Source organism: Rousettus aegyptiacus, unplaced genomic scaffold (genome assembly GCF_014176215.1).
Source record: "Rousettus aegyptiacus isolate mRouAeg1 unplaced genomic scaffold, mRouAeg1.p scaffold_m13_p_6, whole genome shotgun sequence".
Lineage (NCBI taxonomy): Eukaryota > Metazoa > Chordata > Mammalia > Chiroptera > Pteropodidae > Rousettus > Rousettus aegyptiacus.
In genome coordinates, this window is record NW_023416309.1 from 44,150,482 (window position 1) to 44,170,076 (window position 19,595).

The window sequence follows — 19,595 nt, forward strand, 5'->3', positions numbered from 1 at the left end:
AGATCGCAAAAGAAAAAAAAATTCTTTCAAAGGAAAGATACTATCAACCAGGAGAGAACACATTTTAAAAGTACCTAAGCGCTGTCAAAGGGAGCCTTTCATAAGAATAAATGTTCTTAATTACATCAGAAAGTAGAAATACAGTTTAGCCATGTGATTTGGGAACCATGTGTATTACAACATCAGTGAGGGGAGAGCTGCATGAAACTTAAATAATAATAAGTCTTTGATAGAATTTATTTTAAATTTGGATATTTTATTTGATCTAAGATCTTGATGTGACTCTCTCCAAAACATCACTGCATTCTAGTAGCAGAACTTACAGGTGATTCTGTAGAGCAATGGCTTTACGAGACCTACTTAGATGAACTTGAACCAGACACCTCTAAGTGATCAAACCCTGAGAGGCATCCCTCTTTCACTGTTATAAACCCTGGTTGACTCGCTGAGTGAATGGGGACAGGAGAACAGGCTCTCGAGAGTAAGAGAAATAGGTGACTCTGACGGTCACACAGAATGTTTCCTTTACTCTGCTTTTCTCTATGGATGGCTTCCAACAAGCTAAGTCTCTATTTCTTTTATTTCTAAAGCTTTCCCTTCAGTCACCAAAGTAACTAACAGTGAAGGGAAAAATCAGGCTTTTGACTTTGAACAAGCTCGCATGCAGAGAGAGCCACTTTTAAAAACACACATGAAGAAATCTATTAAAAACCCCTCTGGAAGTTAAGTTTCGCATGTCTATCTGTGGAAGACCTACAGGTAGAGCTGCAGAATGTCAACCCCAAATAGGAAACTAAGGAAATAGAATCAGGAGAAATGAAATAGGAATAGAAGGATCATGATCTCTGTGCAGAACACATAATGAACACAAATATACTACAGGAGATGTTATTTGGGAAAAGTAACTGTAAGAAGTTGAAGTCATTCAGAGATTATACCTGACACACCATTCTACCCATGACTGTGCTAACAGAATAGAGTACTGGGGAGGGTATTGCCACATTTAAAAACCATATGCAAAAAATAATAATAATAATAATAATAAAAACCATAATGCAATTTCTCTCTCTCTCTCTCTCTTTCTCTCTCTCTCTCTCTCCTCTCTCTCTTTTCTTGTCTCTCCCTTCCTCCCTCTCTCCCTCCTTTTCTCTTTGTTTTGTGAAACTATAGGCAACAATCTTATTTTAATAAAGCAAGGGTATAAATTATGTTCTAGCAGACCTTGACATTTTCCTACAAACACGTCATAATCTTATAGCCCAGCTCCAAGTTTAGCAGTAGGGGGGCCACCAGGTGCATAGCTCATGGGCAGTAGGTGCCTTTACCAGAGATGCCGAATTGGGAGAGATGTGTGCTTCATAGCAACCAGGACTCCACCCTGATCCAGATAGAGAACACTGTGCTCTTCTTCAAAGATCTGGAAGAGGAAAACACATCCACATGGACAAATATCCACACACACTCAGCATTCAGAGAATAAGTCTTTGTATGAGGTGGGAAATCCCTGCCATGATAGAGTTAGGTTTCTCAAAATCTTTAGGAAGACACAGTTACGAACAACATTTCCCAAGGTAGGCTACATGTTCCACTGAAGTTACATAAAACGATTTTCTGTGTACCAAGAAAGAAATTTAACGAATGAATGGTTCTGTGTTCGTGTTTCTATTCCCAGCTTTTTGTGTAAGTTCAATTGATCCCCATTTATGATGATGTCAGAATACTGGGTAATTGTCCTATTGCTAACATTTTTAGATGGAAGAAAACTTAGAGCTACTTTACTCACTTTTACAGATGAGAAACTTAAGGTTTAGAAAGATGTGGTGATTTGCCTAAGGCCGTGTATACAGTGACTGATGGAGCTGAGACTCTCAGCATTATAGTGCCCTTTGTAGATAAAATTATTTCAAAGTTTCTAAGGATTATAGAGAAAAGGTGTTCTTGTACAAGTAATAGATTCTCTATCAAGTCATAAAGTAGTTCTGATCAAAATGGAATCATCATATTTGGGTGCATGTATCATTAGATTTTTCTCCAAATATGGAGAAATCAATATGAAGTCAAATGAGGATAGGTTGAAAACAGTTTTTAAGTCCTCTCTATGTACAATGTATACTGTTTTCTCACAGTCACACTGTTAGCATGGCCTTGTCTGTGGTTATACTATAGACGTAATCTTTTATTCCTCTTTATTTATGTCTTATATCCAGGAATATATATCCTAGGACTATAAAAGTAGAGATTGCTTTGTTTGGAGTGTTGGAAGGAAGAAAAAAAAAAAAAACGGGATCCTGGCTCTCTATTCTCCAGAGGAAGCTTAATCGGCCATGTTTTTATAAACCTCCACAATCAATAGCTCTTGGGTTTTTTAGGTAAATTTTTTCCTGCTTGCTCTTCTCAAAACATGTGAATCCCACTGAGGATCTATGAAGCGTCTGGGGCTAAGAAATAGCAATTGGACCATAACATGGAGATCTCTTTGTAAAATTTAAAGCGGAGTGTTCTCTTTGCTGTGTGATTACCTGTGCATTAGATTTCAATTTACGGTGCTAGTTATTACGTGATAATTAAATGTCAGTGGCTTATATTTATTGAAGGAGAACAGCCATGCATTAGGTGCATATCTTGTTATGACTGTTATACCTCATTAAATGCTTGTTTTATAAGCTATGGGCACCTAATTTTCATTCAGAAGAAAAAGAGAAAACACTTAAGCTAAACACATCAGTTTAAAGTGATTCCATTTCTACTTTTCCTAACATATGTGCCATGATAGTTATTGCTCTATCTTTTGCACATGAGATTTAAATATCCGGGAACACCACCTGGGTAATGGCTATTTCTATAACACTTCATTGCTATCTATTCTGACTTCAAGGCAAGGAGAATTTATGGTGGTAACTCAGCATTAGGTATATCATCTTCCCTCCAGGTGCCATGTTCTCTACGTGATAAACTCTTTGGGATTCTGGGTTTCTTTTATGGGAAAAATTCAGTCAGTTCTAATTTGGTTTCATTGTCACTTATAAACTTTCTTACATATAGGTTCTGAATATGGGTTATTTTTATTGAGCAGCAAAAAAAAAAAATGAAATTGCAAAAATGTTTGCTAACCTCAAAGACTTGTTTAAGACTGTCATAAAACAATGACAACAAAATAAACACTTTGGCAAGCTATAGGATTTATGTGCAGTGAATAAGTTATTATCTGGAATAGATAAGTTTCCAGAATTGAATCAAGTTGGGTAATTTTTTTATGTCTTTTAAATTTCAGCAACTAGGCCCAGGATACTGTCTTACCTGCCTCCAAGTGTTCCCTGCATCTGAAGAGACAAACATGCTGATGTCGTTGTCTGACAGTTCAGAACCAATGTTGCCTAGAAAGAGCACATCACCATTAGTGAAGGGAGCTTCCTGCTCAAGGTAAGGATGACTACATGGGCAGTCTGCAGTGCCTGAGATGGATTTAGATTGTAAACATGTGTGAGCAGGTTTTTTCAGGATATTTGCTTCAGGGTTAATGGTTTAGGTGTTATTCAAAAAGATTTTTAGTTTGCTCATTACATTCCAAGCACAGATATCTAGTTTTTTAAAAAATAAACACAATTTAGAACAATAAGCAGACTAGGAAAGCTTCTTACCTGAAGCCACGATGATGCTAGGAGCTGTGTCTCGGCTGGCAATGATCCCTGATGTGTAGGGATTCTCAGAGACCTTCAGGTGAAGGTGCAGTGAGCAATAAGGCTGAGAAGAGGAGAAATGAGTGTCATGAAAGCACACAATCTAAATGGTCATTTAAAGACCATATTCAGAGCATCCATCCAGTCCTCTAACCATCTCATCTAACCATCCATCCATGTATACATCCAGGTACACCTATCTTTCATTCCGCAAATATCTGGTGTCCATAAGTATAATATAACGACCAAGTGGTGAAAGAGAAAGCATCTTTGTTTTAAGTCTTATCAACTGCCTTAATTGCCATTTGGGCATTCAACAAACATTTTAGCACTTTATCTAGAAAAGCCTAGGTGTAACTTATAAAAGAATTACATCAACTATAATTTTGTCCTATTATGAAGTGAATAATTTAAATTTTTTCCATTGATTAACATAAAGAGAATACATTTTAAAAGCCATAAGATTAGTACAGACAAAATATGAGATTCTAAACGGTGAAGCGATGATGTCCAACTTTGGATCAAGGAAGGATTCAAGGAGAAAACACTGCTTTAGGGAAAGATAGGAAAGATACGAACCGAGGATGAGATATTCAGAAGGACAAAGGACATTTCCAGCTTGAGTAATATCAATAACAAAGAGAAGAAGCAGAGGAGTTGAGCTATACAGTATGTAGCCAATATGACTGAGGAGAAATGGGCTAGGGCGTCAGGAGAGAAGGTTTGGTGAAGCTGGGAGAGTTTCGAAGAAGTCAGCTGGCATCTCTTAGCCACGCTCCATTTGAGACCTGGGTCCTAGCTGTACGGAGCAAGCTGTATGACATGTGAAACTCTCTTAACATCCACCAGACAATTGACATAGTGTCTGTTTTAGGGTATTATCAGAATCAGTATTAATCGATATAAAAGTCATACTTGTAGGCAAAATGTACCAGTAATAGCAATTTAAGTGAAAATTTAAGGGACTTGTTTATTTATGTATGAAAATCTTGATCAAATTCTCTGATTAATATATCAACAGTTTTCCAAAACAGGATAATAAATGTTATAGGAATGTCATAGTTCTTGTACTGAGCTGTCAAAAACTACAAATTTGTGTCTGAACCTACATTTCTTTTCATTGCTCAGGGAGATTATTTTCTAATCTTATCGACTTGAGTTTTTGGAATCACCAATGTATCTCTGTTATTACTTTTATTCTGCTCTGTAAGTCTCAGCCAGCAGATATTCAGACGGTGAGCAATACAATGATTAAATTTATATGGGATAGAGTAAATGACAAACTAAAAATAAAACTCAGGAATAAAAACAGCCAAAATACTGGTGAAATAAAACAGTAGATTGCAATTGGGTCTTTTCCTCACTGCTGACACAAAGAGGAAACTCTCAAGGAATAATGATAGTAATAAATCATTGGTTTTACATAAAAATTTCATGTAAAGCATTCAAAAAAGGAATTTCAATAGGAGCAAGGAAGACTACCCTTATAAGAAACAATCAGACCCAAGCACTTGGCTTCCTTTTGCCTAAGAGGAAGACTAGCATGGGTCTATATTGCAGAGGTCCCAGGACAGTGTTATGTAATACTCAGATGTTGAGACAGGATAAATTAAAGGCGTCAACCATTTTTCCTGACAACTGCAGCCTACCAGGAGCTCCCCTACTCTGATCTATGACAGTTTATTTTACCACTCACAATCCTATATTATCTGTTGGAGGTATATTTGGTTTTATCCTCCTAAGAGATATATCCTACTAATAAAGAGAAAACATCAAAGTACTAATTTGCATCTTCTGTGGAACCTAGCATAGAATCAAAAAAGACAGTCAATAAAAGCTTGAACTATCAAGCAAAGCTTTTATGTTAGGACATGAAAGAGATTACTCTTTTACTCAGAACAATGCCAGAAGTACATGGGCTTATTTGTAAATCACATAATCAGAGTAATGTGAGTAGCTCTACAGCATTCCAAGAATTGCATTACTCCTTGGGAATTATGTATGGGTTGAATGGAGCACCTTTATAGTACCCAACAGGGCAGGACATCCCTGAACAAGGAAGGACCCAGCTTGCAACCCTGAGCTGCCACTTTCCACAAACTTTATCACTCAACGGTCTGGAAGATTGTAAAGCTCAAATAACCCAGGGGTTATTTGCTATAGGGCACTCATCATTACTAAAGAAAGAGGGCATTTTCAATTCTCCATCTCCACACTGCTCTTGGTTGCTATGGCTTTCAGAAGCCGAGGATAAATTAATTTGAGAAGAAAAGACACCAGTTCATACACTAGCAGCAACATTAGAAATGATCCTTTCCGTGCACTTTTTTTTTTTTCCTCCATTCTCACATTTGTAGTACTGGATTGCCCCCAGCTGGTACAAGGAGAATATTCTGTGGCTTTATTTTTCCTTTCCTCCATTTTTTTTTCAACAAAGTTATACAGTCTACAATGTTCAAAGAAAAACAATGTTAACTGATCATCTATACTACTTTAACTTAAACATGATACTTGACAAGTTTTGGACATTTTTCAAAGTTAAATCACCAAAAATGAATAGACAGGGTTACTATAATGGCTGTCAAAGCCACTATGAACCCCTGAAGGACAGAAGACAAAGCTAATTCTTATGCAATTTTTGCCCAGGCAGGGGGCACTTTATCTACCTCTTCCTTCCTTCCTGCTTTCTTTTCTCCCCTTAGCAAACATGTACTGAGCACCTGAGTATCTTTCCAGAATTATCTCCAATTCAATGGAGTCAAAACACAGCTGGTCCCAAAGGCTCTTCTCTATTTTCCTTATCTTTCGCATTAGGAAAATATAGACGTTTACACTGAAAGGACCATGACCTAGCAGCTGACTTAAAGGGAAAGGGAGGACCAGCATGCACGTTTGGAAGCTGCTCTGTGTACTTTCATACGTCTTTATGTTATGTAGTTACGGGGCATGGAATATCATCAATCACTCACCTCTAGGAGAAACCAAATACTTAGTCTTTAATCTTTGCAGAGTCAAGTACAGAGTTTGAAAATCTGATGCAAATTAAGGATTTTTTTTTGTGAAGAAAAAATGCATAAAGGCAAGTGCACACAAACTTTTGTATTCAGTTTCAGGTTTTACAAACTCTTAAGGTCTATAGTGGACTTCTGGGTTCCACATATGTTTTTTTGTTGTTGTCGCCTTATTCTTTTATTTCCTATTTTAATAAACAGAATCCTTTGACCATTGCAAGCATTCAGTAAATGTCTATTGTATTTAATTGATCCATTAATAAGCCATGATTTTCCTAGCACCGCGAATGGCCAATTGAGAATTACTAAATGATAGAAGACATTTCTCTACATGAAATAATTCGACTCAAAAAATTTTGCTTATATTAGTGTCAACCAGCTCTTCATTCCACTTCCTCTTTCCCCCTAACCTCCGTATTAACAGCCTTTATGTGCCATTTTCAAGGCACCTTTATCCCTAGGTCTCCTAATCTGAGTATTGTCCTAAAAAGCCAGATCAGAGTTTTTGTAAATAATAAGGAGGAGGTAAATTACATACTCAGAGTATACACATTGTTTCTGACCCTGAACTGGGGCTAAGGATCTATTAGATCCTCAGTAAAAGGTCAATGGCAAAGAAGAGGGAGGATCCTGGACCACTTGGCTGGGTATTGGGCACTCCGATCCAACACAATACACAGAGTTCAACATGCAAAGGGATGAAAAGCAGTGTCAAGGATCTGCTGGAATAACTGGCTGCTTAGCTCCAACAGAAAATTGCCAATTGAATCCATAACGAAGTCATGGCCTCTCTCCATGAAATGCTATACTATCCCTAGGGGCCCAAGGATTTGTCACAGGCTCAGCTCACATCTTGCTTCTTGGGAGCCCAATCTTGAGGCTTTGGAGGCAGGTGGCCCGTGACCTGTAATACTGCATCTAATTGTACAATGCCATCTTCAGAAGAAAGAAATCCCAGCTGAGCCCTCCAGGCAATCAATCTAAAAGTCCTAAAAAATACAGCCCCCAATTACACTGGATGTCTTATTTCTATAGAATACATTTTACCAGGGACATTCCTTTTGGGACTGTAATTCTGAACTTGTTCCACATTTGTTAACAGCCCTGCCGGAAAATCTCTTTTCTAATCACCAGGCCGTGCTTTTGGTGACACTGTCACTTTCCAAGCACTCACAATCTGAAATCACTTTTTATCTCCTCTCTGCCACCAGTTCTCGAGCTGAAAGGAGATTTTTTTTAACAGTCCAGATCTCCTGTAGCTCAAAGATTTTCTTTCCTATTTTGTGCTTTTGGCAGATATTTATAAAGTGCTTTCGGTCTCTCCTCCCCACCCCCGTTGTCATTTTCCCCTCCTCACCCCGCTGCCTATTTTCTAAAACTCAGATTGAAACTACATTAGACAACAGGGCTCATGAAGGAGGCGGCCGAAGGACTCCTGGGTACTGTATATCCATATCCCATTAATTCATCTTTATCCAATCCTAATGAGCCTACTGATGTTGTCAAATTTGGGATGTACTTGAACCCATGAACTTCAGAAGAGGTAGATATCATGAGCAACCCTTCACTATGCCTGTTAGTGGCAAGGAAGGGCTTCCAATAGAGTCCAGCCATAAAACTCAAACAACGTCTATCAATGGAAGGTCTGCTTCAAACAAACATAACATCCAGAACAACACCACCTACATTGTGGCAGGTATGATTCTTGAGATAATTATTTGCAGTGGCCAAAAATATAGCCACGGTTCCTCTGCTCTCAGAGCTTATGTTTTAGCAGGGGAAGATGGTCAAATACCTGGACAGATTTCAAAGAGTGAGAAAGGCCACTAATAAAAAGGAGTTGGGACAATTACAACTTTACAAAAAGTTCAAAACGGCTCCCTGAGATTAAGATAATCAATTAAGGATCAAAATTTCAAGAAAATGCAAAAAGCCTAAGACATAAATGCAAAGAGCCTAAGACATAAATGGTAAGTTAATGATATGGAAACAGGCACCATCCTCCCCCACTGTGGTTTATGTGTGAGGAAGGAAGGAGAGAGAGGCTGAAAACCAGGCAGGAGAAGTAGACAGGAGCCAGACCATATGGGACCTGCAGGCTATGATATAGTATTTGGATTTTATTCTACCTGAATTAAAAAGTCATTAGAAGGTTTAGGTAAAAAAGAGACATAATATGAATGTTTAAAGCTCGAGTCGATCCTATGTGCATAAAATTTTTAAAAAGCCTAATTTAATCTATGCTAAAAGGAAAGCAGATTAGTGGTTGTCTAGGGCTAGAGGTATGGGTAGTGATTGCGAAGGGGCACAAAGAAATTTTGGGGGGTGATGAAAATGTTCTATCTTGACCGTGGTAACCATCAGGTGGGTATACACATTTGTCGAGATTCATCAAATTATAATATTAAAATGGGTACTTTTAATGTATGTACATTTTATTTCCATAAAGTTGAAATTAAAAAAAATAAAAAAGGTTGTATTGGCCACTGTTTGGAGAAGAGATTTAGGTAGAGACCGGAGAAGCAGTTAGGAGGCTATTACTATAGGGGAAGTAAGAAATAATGGTGGCTTGTATTAGGATGGTCCCAGAATTTATATGTTGGAGACACAGCCATAAGACTTCCTAACAGTGATCTGGAGGTAGAGCAGGGAACCCCTCACTAAGTACTTTGCATAAGAGGCATTTCTAATGCTCCATTTATGATGCCAGAATGTCCCGGAAAACCTCTTGAGGTGATATGGTTAATTCTCTCTCATGGACATCTAATCTTCAAAGCATATAATGAAATGAAGGATCACAGTAAAGCACTGGTGCATCCTATGCATCACAGGTGAAATATCATGATGCTCCAACTTGAAACAACTAAATTAGGAAGGTGGCCCTATTTAAAAAAAAAAAATATGACTGAGCCATGCCTTGCACAGAGTAGATATTCAATAATAGCTGTTACATTTACTTGCTCTGTCACTGGCTTTGTGCACTCACTGTAACAACTAGCTTCCCCCCGCCCCCTTGTGTGTTGCTGGTAATAAAGATAGAAGCTGAGTGGGAGGCTGAATTTCATACTGCTTCCCTGATGCACAGCGACAACTGTGATATCCTTTGCAACTAATAAGGTCAAGCTATGGCTGCTGGCATCTTCTCGAGTAGGAGGGTGACCCGCCTACAGCTGTATGAAATAAACCTGCAAAGTGACTGTTCAGACCTTATGGGACAGAAGGAAGCAAGCTGAGTATGGATGACATTAAAGCCAGAATTGCATGACGAGAGTGAACACTTATGTGTGTGTGCGTGTGCACGCCCGCACACACACACACACGCACACACACCAAGCCCTTACTAAAACTAGGAGGTCTTTCCTGTAGCTTAACATAGTGGTCTCTCCCTCTTATGAATATAAATCTAACTTCTGATTTGTTTTACAGAAATGAACATTTAATTAAACTTTGCTTTACAATTAATTGCTTTCTTCCCCCCTTCATTCACGCAATATCTATGCACATGTAAAGTATAGGGCAAGCACCAGAACTACTAACAGGAGTGAGATGTGACCTTATAATCTTTCATTTACTAATCCAATCTCTTTTAAGTAGACTGTAAAGTCCTTGGGAATTTTTTATCCTTCTGTCAGATGCCAACATATAATTAAATATATTAATAAATGCATGCTGATCTACTTATTACCCATATGTTAGATGATTTAAAAAAAGCCATACTTCAAAGCAAAGGGAAGAAAACATTTTTTATTTAAGGACCATATGATGGATATCTTAGGCTTGGTATACCACACAGTCATGACTACTCACTTCTGCCATTATAGAGCAAAAACAGCCGTAGACAATAAATAAATTAATAAGCATGATCATGTTCCAATAAAATTTTATTTAGAAAAACAAGTGGTGGGCCCTATTTGTCCCACAGGCTGTTGTTTGGCTATACAGCTTTATATAATTCAACATAAATATATGAAACATAAAGAGTATCAATAAAAGTTTAAATTAGTAGTTCTTACCCTTGTGCGAGGCATAAACTCCTCTGGAAACGTGAATAAACATCTCCTCTAGAAAATACAACTATACAAATCTGCATTCATTCATCAATTCTACTGTTGAATTCATGTATCGTCAGATCTGTACAAGGTTATTCATGAAAATGTAAGGATTATCCCTACCACAGATGGCAATTATTATATTCTTCTTTAAACCACAATTTGAGGTCTTCATCAGAAACTGGGCCACAGCTGAATATCCTTGGAAATGAGTAAGAAACTTACTTATTTTCTCTTATCTCTTTGGTCCATCTCAAAGGCGCACTGGGACTCCTCTACACACTGCCTTCATGCCCTTGCCTGACTCCTTTTGCTCAACAGCTGAGCAAGGAGCCCTGGACCCGTCTTTGTCTGCCTGTTGACCATCTATTTCCAGCCCTCACTGTTTGGGTCTTTCTGCCTCAATATTAAGACTCACCAGTAAGCAGTGCACAGGGTCCCCCCTCAAATCCGTGTCCGGTGCCTGCAGCAAACGCCAATCTCTGCCTTTGTTATATGTGATGAAAGTCTTCACTTGGTTGTCAATCTTCTTGTTAGCCAAGAACATTCCCTTTATCCCTGCTACCTGGGAAAAATTGACATGGCTGAAAAATACATCAAATTGAGAAGGGATATATTTGTTTACTTAAAAAAAAAAAAAGAAGCAGACTGTTAAATTCAGCTGAGCACTCATCTAGGAGGAAAGGAGGAAAGAGAGGATGGGGGAAATGGGAACGAGGTGATGACTACGTATAATGACTCCTTGGACAGTGGGATGAAAAGAAATAGATCTGTGCCCTCTACGGTATCAAGAGGGTTGTAATGTAAGTTTGATAGAGGCTTCTTATTTCCCCCAGGGTAGTTTGGTAGTAGTTTGCCATCATCTAGAGATGAACTCTGGTGCTTTCGGTTTTGTTGTTTGCTAAATGTTAAATAAATAGAGGCTACTTTACTTTTGGGTTAGGCCTAGCACCCATAGTCTTACATGTTTTATTTCATTTAATCCTTATAATAGCCATAGCCCTCTTGGATAAGTACCATTTATTCTATTTCATAGATGAGGAAACTGAGACCCATTCAGGTAAAGTGACTTGTCCAAGGTCACACAGTCCAAGGACACACTAGATACCCAGGATAGTAAGTGGTTGACTTAGGATTTCAACCCAGAACTCTATGTCCTCACAGTCCATGTTCTCAAAGACAAATAAAATCACTGAACTACCTAGAGCTTTGGGCGATTGAAAGAGGTCATTTAAAGCTCATGATCAAATTATTATTATTTTTTTCTATTAAAGAGTGCTCTATTAAGCCACCAAAATAAATTGAACAAAGAACTATTATTAAACTTAAAGAAGTAGTGGTTTCCCTAAATTGTTAAATAATCCCTCCTCTAAAGGAACAGTGTTTCTGTAACACCATTGTTTCCATTATAAACAGTCCTTATTAATTATTTGGTTCTGAAAATATGATTGCCTTCCTTCTATGTGTTATGAAACAGACAGCAATTGGTAAGTTGCCAAAACTGTGCTATAACAAATCCTTAACTGTGTATTATATTCTCATGTGTTTTAGAGTTTATTCAACACATTCATGCGTATTTCACTCTGCTTGAAATTATGACAACCCAGCAAAACTGAGGGCACTGAGAAAGTGGTCTGAAATATGTTTAATAATGCGTTTCAGCACTATGCATAGGTTATCTCATTTAATGCTCACAGTAAGCATAGGATATGGTTATCATTAGCCACATTTTGAAAATTAGGAAACAGAAACTTGAGATTAAGTGGCTTTCTGGAGCACAAAGAGGGATGAAGTGAATAAGCTTGCAGGCATTATCTGAGCCCATTTAATTTAACTCATGCCTTTTATGTTATCACATAAAACTTTTTAGGCAGAAGAGCAAAACAATAGCCTTAGTCTTCACCACAATACCAAGCACTGTGCCCAATACTTTATATGCCAAACCTTCAATATTCACGATAAACCTGTCTGCATAACAGCTGTTACACCAATTCTATGGATGAGGAAACTGAGATATAAAAATGTAATCACTCGAGATAACAGAGAGTTGGTTTCACATCTAAATCTGTCTGATTTCTAAAGTTCTTTCAGCAACTTCAGTTCTGAATTTGTCAATTCAAATAAGTTGGGTTTCAATCAATAGAAGACACATATTTTGCCTTTGCTTTTGACACATTCGAACCTCATTAGTTTTTACCTGCTGATTTGGCATCTGGAGTAATTTAGAGTTCGGCCACCTTTGTACACTTTTGGAAGACAAGTTTCTTAAACAAATAAATGGGATATATGAGTTGCTGGGAGGAATGCTTTGAACTGCTTAGGAAAACAAGCCTCATTCTGGGCCTTCGATGGCAGCCAGAACCATTTCTTATGTATTGTTGACCCTTAACAAATGTAGAACACATAAATTCCAGGAGCACTTGACACCCCCCCAACCATAATATGTTAGTTACAAATAATATCTAGTTATTCACTAGACCAGCTCCATAAGGACTTCTCACCAGGGACTCTCGTATTGGATTTGCATATGTTTGAGAGGCTGTTGCATATTTAAATAGGACTAAACTGCCAGTTATTTAAAAATTAAATTTTATAAATCAGAATTTTCACAAAATTGTACCTGTCTGCCCTCCACAGTACACCTATACATGAGGAATGGCACAGTCTTAACCATCCAACACACCAGGAGGTTATAATAGGTGTGCAGGGAATAAAAATATTACCTCTTCCAGTAGTTTCATTGCCCATTTTCCTTCCCGTCCTCTCCGTATTTTGGCCAGGGTGTCAGAGCAGGGTTATGCATGTTTAGCAGCTGGTTCATTTGATTTGTAGAAACAGTGACTTTACTGCCCCCTGACTTCTTGGCATTATCAAATGCCACTTGAGCAGAGAGATGCACTTTTTAATTCATGTCTGGCAGCTTGGCCTTCAGGTTTATCTTGAGGAATAAAAACTTGGCAAAGCAAAGGGAATGTGCGACAAGTGGGGATAGAGCTAGAAAGGGTCTCCTTATTTTTCTCTTGTGGCCAAGGCACTTTATTTGAGAAAATCGCATTTGAGGGATCTTTTTATTGTTTGCTTCCTTGGCCTTGTCTGCAAAGACGGTCACTCCTGTTCTTAGGTTTTTTATGCCATTCGCTGTCCCATTTGCTCTGAGCCTGAGAAGTCTATCTTTTTGTGTCTTGGTACACCCTTATGCATGAGGCACTTTCCAAAAGGGCTGTTTTATGAGGTCTCATTAGGTGTTTCCTGGAACCTCTCCTTATTACTGTAGGATTCTGGCTATCTAGGGAACAGTATATCAGTGCCCACAATGTGGAATGTGTGTGCACTTATGTGTACATGTGTGTGTACTTATGTGTGCATGTAAGGTCTGGGTTCCAGTGAGGATGAAGGGATATTTTTTGGTTGCCAGGCAACTTTTATCTGTATCCATAGTACATTCCACATATTTCTAGAATGGGGTGGGGCTGAGGGCTGAGACAGGGTAGGAAAAAGTAATATTCCTGATAGAAGACAGGCCTTCGTGTAGGCACAGAGTTTCCAATCAGATAGATGTTCCTACGGGAATGACGAATCTCACTTTTGAGAGTTTGTCTTCTTTTGGAAAAAGATCTGTTCCCTTCTCTCTGTTTCTAAAATCTGTGCAAAGATGCCAAGTATCTTGAGAAGACACTTTTCTTTCTTTGCCTCTCATATGGCGAATTTGAAACCAGAAGTCTCAAAGGTAATGAGGAATTATTTCTTATTCTCCACTATCATATAAGCCAACATATCATTTTGGTTAGACTTTAAATATGAAGTGTTATAGCTCAAATCTCAAGCCAACACAAATCACACTCACTGTGCCCCAGGATGACGGCCTCAAAGTGCTACTTTCTCTCCTCTTATTCTACTCTCTTTGATCATATGGGCTGCTACTCCCCAGTCCCTTAGATAACATCCTGATATGTCTCCAACTAACCATCACTCAAAGCCCAGTTCGATAAACCTTTTTCCAGAAACCAGTATCTCTCTTTTATCCTGAACTGTCACCAACTCTTTTTCTCTGTCCTCCAATTTGTCTCTCATATACAAGGTACCTACATCTTGGCTCTTAACAACCGTGTGAACTCCTTAAGCGCATCCATCTGCCCATAAACTTCTCTAGGGCTCCTCATGTGCCTTACCACAAGTTAATTCATCTTGGCTCCTCCTGCTACCTCTCACATTAAGGTCTCCCACTCCAGTATAAATTTTGGATTGTCATTCGATTCACCATATTTCTTCATTGCAATTAATAATAGAAAAGTCACTTTGCATAAGAAGTCCTATTTTTGTTTTTAATAAAATAGGTAGTAAGAATTCTGTATTAGAAAGTGTAACAGCAATAATAGTACCCCAAATTCACTGAGTACTTATGAAATGTTAGGCATTACATAAAAGGCTTTGAAACCATGAGCACATCACTCTGTCCATGAACTCTAAGTAGTAAAGTTGATGTTTGGCTGTGACTGATCACTTGCCTAAGGTCATCATTCTCTAGAGAGCCTTAGAGCTGGATTCCAAGTTAGTCTGTCTAACTCTAGAGCTCACATGCTTAGCTGTACCATTTCTTCAAACTAGTCTCTTATCCTAGAGTAGCCTGAGAGAGAAATACATGGATATCGTATTCACAGGAAGCAGCCTTTCATTAATTCTTTAGTACATTTACTCAATAGTTGTTCACTAAATATTATTTGATCATCTACTATTTGCAGTCTTCTAAGTACTGGGGATATAGCACCTATATCTAAGCAACTATACCTTTATTCAACAGACTTTTCTTGAGAGTTAGAATATGCTAGGTGCTGGGACTTAGATTTCTTTGGTGATTTAAAGGAAGAAAACAACATAGGTATCTCTTTTTAAAAAAAATTTTAAAAAATTTACCTATAGAGGGTCCTTTCCTGTCCCAATCTTTCATGTGTTCTGTGTGAAGGTTAAGTTGGGAAGACGCTTGTACAAGAGTTTTTTTTTTTTTTTTTTTTTCCCTGCATCTGATGCTGATTGGAAAATGATTCCTCCCACCCTCTTTGTCTCAGACTTTAATTGTAAATCTAAGGTGTCAAAGTTTGAAGAAAATGAAAAAAAATGAATCAAAAACTGTGAAAAGAAAGAGAAAATATTTATGATCATGATGTTTTAGATTTGGGGATAGGATGTTTTCCTGTTCTAAAGAGAGGATCCCAGCCAGAAGGAAAGTACACTTGGAAGGTACCAGAGCTGCCTCTGCAATCAGGGAACCCACTGCCAAAAAATGTCTAAATGTCCTTTCTTTCCCCATTGCCTTGATCAGGCCGTGCTCTCTCTCAGGGAGACAATAGCCTTAAATGATTAGATGGTAAATTCTATGTCCTTTACTAAATATGTTCTGGATGAAAGAACATTTTTCTTCCCTATTTTCTATCCTGGATTCTAAGAGCCAGTCTTTCTCCCAAGAGATCAAGGTATAAGCTCCATCATCACAACTGTTAAACTTTCACTTTTAAAGATAGAATACTTATAACATGGAGAAGACACGATGTGTGTAATGGAACATTCATCGGTCACTGTTTATGTCTTTCATGACACCTACTGTGGCTCAGTCATGTACGCACACATTTTGGGCATTCTGAATTTGTCGGCCAGGTGGCTTCACTCCCAACACAAACCTTTCCACTTGGCTGGGTGAACTGTCATTGTCCATTAAACCAATGCACACTTTATCATCATTAATTAATATTCCCTTCCTGGAGGAGAGAAGGATATTATCTAAAGCTGTCAGACTCCCTCTCGTCATCCACACCAGATGAATACACTAGGAATCACATGTCTCAGATACACTTGTCACATCTCTTTTGCTCTGGCCACCATCAGTAGAGCTGTCTTCTGGTATCCATCCCACATGGTGCCACTGGAGCCTTGTGCGCTTCAGGAATGATAGAATTTTAGGACACTTGTTTCTAGGCTTCTCTTACACAAACACACCCACCAGACAAAATTGGAGCCACAAGATAACACAGTCTAAATGAAGCTAAAATTGTGGGCTCGGGATTTTGGTCAGAGGTGGTGAACAAGTCCAGGCCAATCATTTGCTCATTCTATTTATGTTAACTTTACCCCAGACCATTTTCTTCTTCTTGTCTAATTTCTTCTACTGCTAAGTAAAGCCTAATACTTCTTACTCTACCCTCCTCTGTCCTTTTATCTCAGGGTTATTAGAAGGCCACAATCAAATATAAGCCTAAACAATGATCTTTCCAGAGACACAACAGAGTTTGTAGGTAAGATTCTGCATACACTAGGATTCAGATCCTAATTCTGCCACTTACTAGCTTTGTAATTTTGCAAAAATGATTGTACTCTCTCTGCCTCCATTTACTTAGTTTATATATGAAATGAGAGTGATTATAGCCCTATGTCGAAAAGTTCATATATGGATTGAATGAGATAACCATTGAAGGTTTTTACACAGTGCTTGCCTGTGTATAATGGCAACCAAAATATTATTATGATGATCTTTTATTAACAAAAATAAGTTTCTAGCACTTTTGCTCTGTGGCCAACTTTCTCACTTGACTTTTTTTGATTCTCTTGAGTGGGGTCCATCCATATTCAATGAGCAACACACACCAAGGGAAATTTCTGGTATTTCAATAATGAAACCATGCAATATGGTCCCCCAATTTTTCATTTCTAACATTTCCCTATCTTATAAACTACATACTTGTAGTTCTAGTGTAGAGAGAACCACGCTTACCGCAAGGTTCCAATGTGTGTGTGAACAAAATGATTGATTTCAAATGAGAACTGCGCTTCCTTCTACATTTCCCAGAAAGAGTCATTAATGATATGTATCCTTGGTACACAGACTCATCATACAATTATATATTATATAGCTCGTCTCTGCTAAAATAGCTTAAAGAGCACACAAATACAGGGACAGCAAGTAATTGGCATACAAAGAACACACAGCATCCTCCTCAGTGACCCTCGAAGGTGAGTAATCATGCATTTCATGCATTTTATCTCTGTCACCCCCACCTCATATGTTTCTCATCTCTGCTCCTTATTAATTCATTTATGGATTTTCTTACTTTTCATTTATCTCTAAGCACTCATCATTCATTGCTATTCTACTGGGAAATTCATGCTAGATGGCATGGCTCTCAGCTTCCTGCTACCCAGAACAATCAGATTTAAGGAATATTTGTGCCAGGTTCCATGTCAGCCAATATTCTTTCTATCTAGTTAATCAGCAGATACGGCACTGCCATTCTGATCACATCAATTTCAATTCAAGTTGCTGTGAACTGTCAGGCTAATAAAACAAAGAGTCTTCTGCTCAGGCCGCAGGACGCAGAACACCTTTACATAATGCAGTCACACCACTGCTCAAAGTGATGATAATAAGAGCCAGCAGTTTCCCTACAGATAATCAACTGCAAGAGAGACACAAAGAGGAAATGCAAAGATTAACCAAAAAATAGTTTGCCATGGCCAGAGGTCACCCAGTTTCCTCTTCTCAATCTGTACCTGTTAGCGATGTTCAAATTCAGAAAACTATTCAAGGAAATAGTTGCAAAAAACAAGACAGTGCAAAGTCATTGCTGTCCAAATCTGTCATTTCTTTTACATCATCAAGGGATCAATTAAAATGGCCTCTATTTTGGCAGAAAACAAAATTTATCCAGAGAATTTATTTCACGTTGACTTGAAAAAAGGGGAGGAGATAACAAGGAAGGGGAAAATGCATCCTGAAAATCAGAAAATGTTTTTGGGAGACCAAGGACAGAACCAAGATCAGGAAAGCAAACTGGGTAATTAATCTGGAACAGCTGCTTTGACTTCATGTCAGCCAGACACTCTGAGCAAGATATTTCCACTATAAGTGTTGGATCAAGGCAAGCTAACGCATGGCGTTTCAACAAAATACACTTAAAAGTTTAAATGTTTATAAGACATTTACAAATGAGGAAAGAAATGTGGCAATTTATACTTGTTTATAAGAAGAAAAGTAGTTGGTGTTAGAGAATGTCATATGGCCATGCTAGTTGCAATATGGGAAGAAGGAGAGATCTGAAATAGCGGAAATGTGTTAGACACTTAAACGATGTGGGTAGATTTTAAGACTGCAAGAAAAGAACGTTGTACCGAGGATAAACTCACTGGGACATAATATTTATTATGTTAGCTTTAATTTGTTGACTATCTTCGGTACTGTTCACAATACTTCAAGAAGGTTAACTTATTTAATCCTCAGAGATATCCTGTCAAGTACATACCCTGTTTATCCCCATATTTTCAATGAGGAAACTGAGGCTTGGAAGTTATTGGATGCTTTTCAAAAATACACATACGTAGTTTAGCTAGGATTTAAATCCAGGCAACCTGATTCCAAAATTTACACATGAAATCACAATTTTATCTTAACATGAATTTGAAACTAAATCCCAGAATATGTAAATGTTTTCCAGAATACATGTTTGGTTTGAGGCTCAGATATATGATACTATATTTATCTGGTACACGGGCAGGAAAGGAAGTGGAATAAACTTGTGAATTTATAAAAAGGTTTGTAATGCATTTTCCTAAATACAAACACACACACACACACACACACACACACACACTATGTCCTATGCTAGTCTACCATAGACTACCATAATTTGTCATTTCTTTGACAAATCCCTGGGCTCTGAATTAGACACATAGTTTATTACAGTGCCTTTGTATATAGGGAGAACTTTAAATACTGGAAAAATGCCCCCAAGAGCCCTTTCAGGATAAGAAGTATAGATAGCATTGAAAGGAATTGAAATGATACGTTTACATTTCTTAAGTAACATTGATTTCTT

The 19,595-nt window shown here is 38.0% G+C and overlaps 1 protein-coding gene across 9 annotated transcripts in view; it reads right to left on the reverse strand.

Annotated features, from left to right (window-relative positions):
* The window catches only part of SORCS1 (sortilin related VPS10 domain containing receptor 1), a 455,635-nt gene that overhangs the window by 87,431 nt on the left and 348,609 nt on the right, over positions 1–19,595 (reverse strand). For all 9 annotated transcript variants that reach the window (XM_016144037.2, XM_016144032.2, XM_016144035.2 and 6 more), the window contains exons 10-13: positions 11,156–11,302; positions 3,639–3,741; positions 3,298–3,374; positions 1,326–1,417 (exon numbers count right to left, since the gene is read on the reverse strand). In XM_016144037.2, coding sequence (XP_015999523.2) covers positions 1,326–1,417; positions 3,298–3,374; positions 3,639–3,741; positions 11,156–11,302 — 419 coding nt within the window. The remainder of the gene's footprint in view (positions 1–1,325; positions 1,418–3,297; positions 3,375–3,638; positions 3,742–11,155; positions 11,303–19,595) is intronic.